The sequence below is a fragment of the Aplysia californica genome, unplaced genomic scaffold (assembly GCF_000002075.1).
Source record: "Aplysia californica isolate F4 #8 unplaced genomic scaffold, AplCal3.0 scaffold00058, whole genome shotgun sequence".
Classification (NCBI taxonomy): domain Eukaryota; kingdom Metazoa; phylum Mollusca; class Gastropoda; order Aplysiida; family Aplysiidae; genus Aplysia; species Aplysia californica.
This window is the reverse complement of record NW_004797328.1, coordinates 428576-431483: the sequence shown is the minus strand read 5'-3', so window position 1 is coordinate 431483 and position 2908 is coordinate 428576. Positions and strand designations below refer to the sequence as shown.

The 2908-nt window shown below is 36.6% G+C and overlaps 1 protein-coding gene across 1 annotated transcript in view; it reads left to right on the top strand.

Annotated features, from left to right (window-relative positions):
• The window catches only part of LOC101852007 (sodium bicarbonate transporter-like protein 11), a gene marked incomplete in the record, with an annotated part of 104177 nt that overhangs the window by 88408 nt on the left and 12861 nt on the right, over positions 1-2908 (top strand). The window contains 2 exon segments of the mRNA XM_013079630.2: positions 612-693; positions 2374-2496. Coding sequence (XP_012935084.1) covers positions 612-693; positions 2374-2496 — 205 coding nt within the window.

The following is a 2908-nucleotide window of genomic DNA, read 5'->3' as shown; positions in this document are numbered from 1 at the left end:
AATAAAATAAAGGCTGGGCGGGACGTTAAAAGACGCGAGGTTATTCACAGTAGTAGAAAAAGCATTTTGAAAATTGTAGAAAGATCTGGAAGGAGAATCCTGATAATAGTATTCAGTTACAAATTGTGACTTGGACTTTCGACTTTTGAACAAGTTATCCCTTTGAGTCCTGGATCGCTGAGACCGTCAAGTGGAACAATAGTCAAGACTGATCCGGTGGTGAACCACCGAAGGGATCTGCATCGATAAATAAGATAATAATACTAATCATAATACTAATAATAATATTAATAATAATGCTTATGACAATAATAGTTAAATACTTACTGAAGGATTGAAACACTTTGCGGTAATCTTTCGAACTCGGTATTTTAACGTAAGTTGTATCAAAGGCTGTACTGCATAAAAGGATCAAAAAGTGACTTTCGAAGATTTTGTCACTTAGCGGTTGAATCGTGCGGCTAGTGACATGGTAATGGTGCGAGTAAAGATACTGATAATGCAATGGATGAGGGAGGAGATAATGAAAGTGACGAAGTAAGTAGATATGGGGGATGATGATGACGCGACGACCATGCCAAAAATTAAAGACGATTCTGTGTTATCCACAGAAAATTCGTTGTGGTTTCCTCCGAGGCATTCGGGACGATCTCAAACGGCGCCTGCCTCATTACTTCTCCGACTACAAGGACGGTGAGTAGACCTTTCTGTGGCTTGATTGGTTGGCTCTTTATTTGTGTCTGTGATCGGTTAATTTCTCCTTTGTGTCTGATTGGTTAGTTTCTGTTCTGTTTGCGTCTGTGATTGGTTAGTTTCTGCTTGTGTCTGTGATTGGTTAGTTTCTCCTTTGTGTTTATGATTGGTTAGTTTCTGCTAGTGTCTGTGATTGGTTAGTTTCTGTTCTGTTTGTGTCTGTGATTGGTTAGTTTCTGCTTGTGTCTGTGATTGGTTGATTTCTCCCTTGTGTCTGTGATTGGTTAGTTTCTCCTTTGTGTCTGTGATTGGTTAGCTCTTTATTAATTTGTGTATTTGATTGGTTAGTTTCGGCTTGTGTCTGTGATTGGTTGGTTTCTGTTTGTGTCTTTGATTGGTTAGTTTCTACTTTGTGTCTATGATTGGTTAGTTTCTGCTTGTGTCTGTGATTGGTTAGTTTCTCCTTTGTGTCTGATTGGTTAGTTTCTGCTTGTGTCTGTGATTGGTTAGTTTCTGTTCTGTTTGTGTCTGTGATTGCTTAGTTTCTGCTTTTGTCTGGATTGGTTAGTTTCTCCTTTGTGTTTGTGATTGGTTAGTTTCTCCTTTGTGTCTGTGATTGGTTAGTTTTTCCTTTGTGTTTGTGATTAGTTAGTTTCTATTTTTGCCCGTAATTGGTTAGGTTTTCATTTGTGTTCGTAAATTATGTCTGTAGCTAGTTACTTCCTAATTTCTGTCTTTGATTGCTTACTTTTTCGTCTGTGCTTGCGATTGGTTAGTTGTTTGATATTGTTTGTTTGTTTGATGGTTTGTATGTTTGCTTTAATTCATGTTTGTCACTCGTCAGTTTTTCATTTGTGTTCGTGATTGGTTAGATAGTTGTTCTTTTGTGCCTTATTATGATTGGTCACTTTTTAAAATCTTTTTTTAGATTTCTATTTTTTATTGGTTATTTTATTGTTTATTGATTGATTGGTAATTTTTTTTTTATAGTAGAGGGTCTTACGGCGCTCGCAACTGCATAAGGTCATATGAGCACCAGGTCATTTTTTGTTTGTGTTTGTGATTAGTAAGTTTTTGGTTTGTGTTTGTTTCTTTATCTACTGTTCCTGTAATGGATAGATTTTATTGTTTGTTTGTTGCTGTTTTTGTTGTTGTTGTTGTTGGGGGGGGTTTGCTTTGTTGTTGTTGTTGTTTTTTGGTGGAGGGGGGTGGAGGGAGGAGGATTGTGATTCGTTTGACCTTTCTCTGTCCCCAACGTTGGTTACTTCTTTATCTGTTTGTGACTGGTTATTTCTCTATCTTTACCTTTGAATGTTTTGGGGGGTTTTATCTATGACTTTTATTAGTTATGTCTTTACATGTTCTGCTTTATTTTACTACACAATATTATTTCAGAGAGAATACATCTTCGGCTAAATGATCTTTTCCAGTCTGATCATGTTTTTATGTGTTCTAAATTCAATAGGTGTATCAAGGAGCTTTCTAATGTTTACTTTGGTTCTTGAAGTCAGGGCGCACCACCACTGAGACTTACTTCTGTAAAGAAATATAATTAAAACACATTACACCATATTGGTATAATTGCATAAAAGTGGGTCTTAAATTCACTCAGTCGTTGCCATGTCAATGTTTTTCCTTTCAACTCCGTCAAACAAAATGCCTACATGTGAACGCTTACAGGAGTTGCGGACAAGAAATCCATTGGCAAGACAGTCTCATGCACATTTTTCCTCTACTTTGCCTGTATCCTGCCATGTATTGCTTTCGGTGTGCTGAATGAGGCAAATACAGAAGGTGTACTGAGTAAGTATTACTGATAAGTGATATCAAGTTCATTGTTCGTTTCTTGTGATGCTGAGATGATATTCCACCCTTCGTTTCAAGTGAGACTGAGATTATATATTCCCCCTTTCATTACAAGTGATACTGATGATATTCCTCACTCGTTTCTTGTGATACTGATATAATTATATTCCTCGTTTGTTTCACAAGTTGTCAATATGATTGTTATCATAATTTCTAAAGTAGCATAAAAGAATCAGTAGGGGTTTTTTTTAAATATGTATGCTCATTTTAAATTCATTTTTGCAGGGTCTCCGTTAGCTGTTTGTTTTGTTATTTCGCACTGCAATTACAGTGGTGAAAAGAATTATTTCTTTTCAGAACACAACGTGTGTGTGTGTGTGTGTGTGTGTGTGTGTGTGTGTGTGTGTGT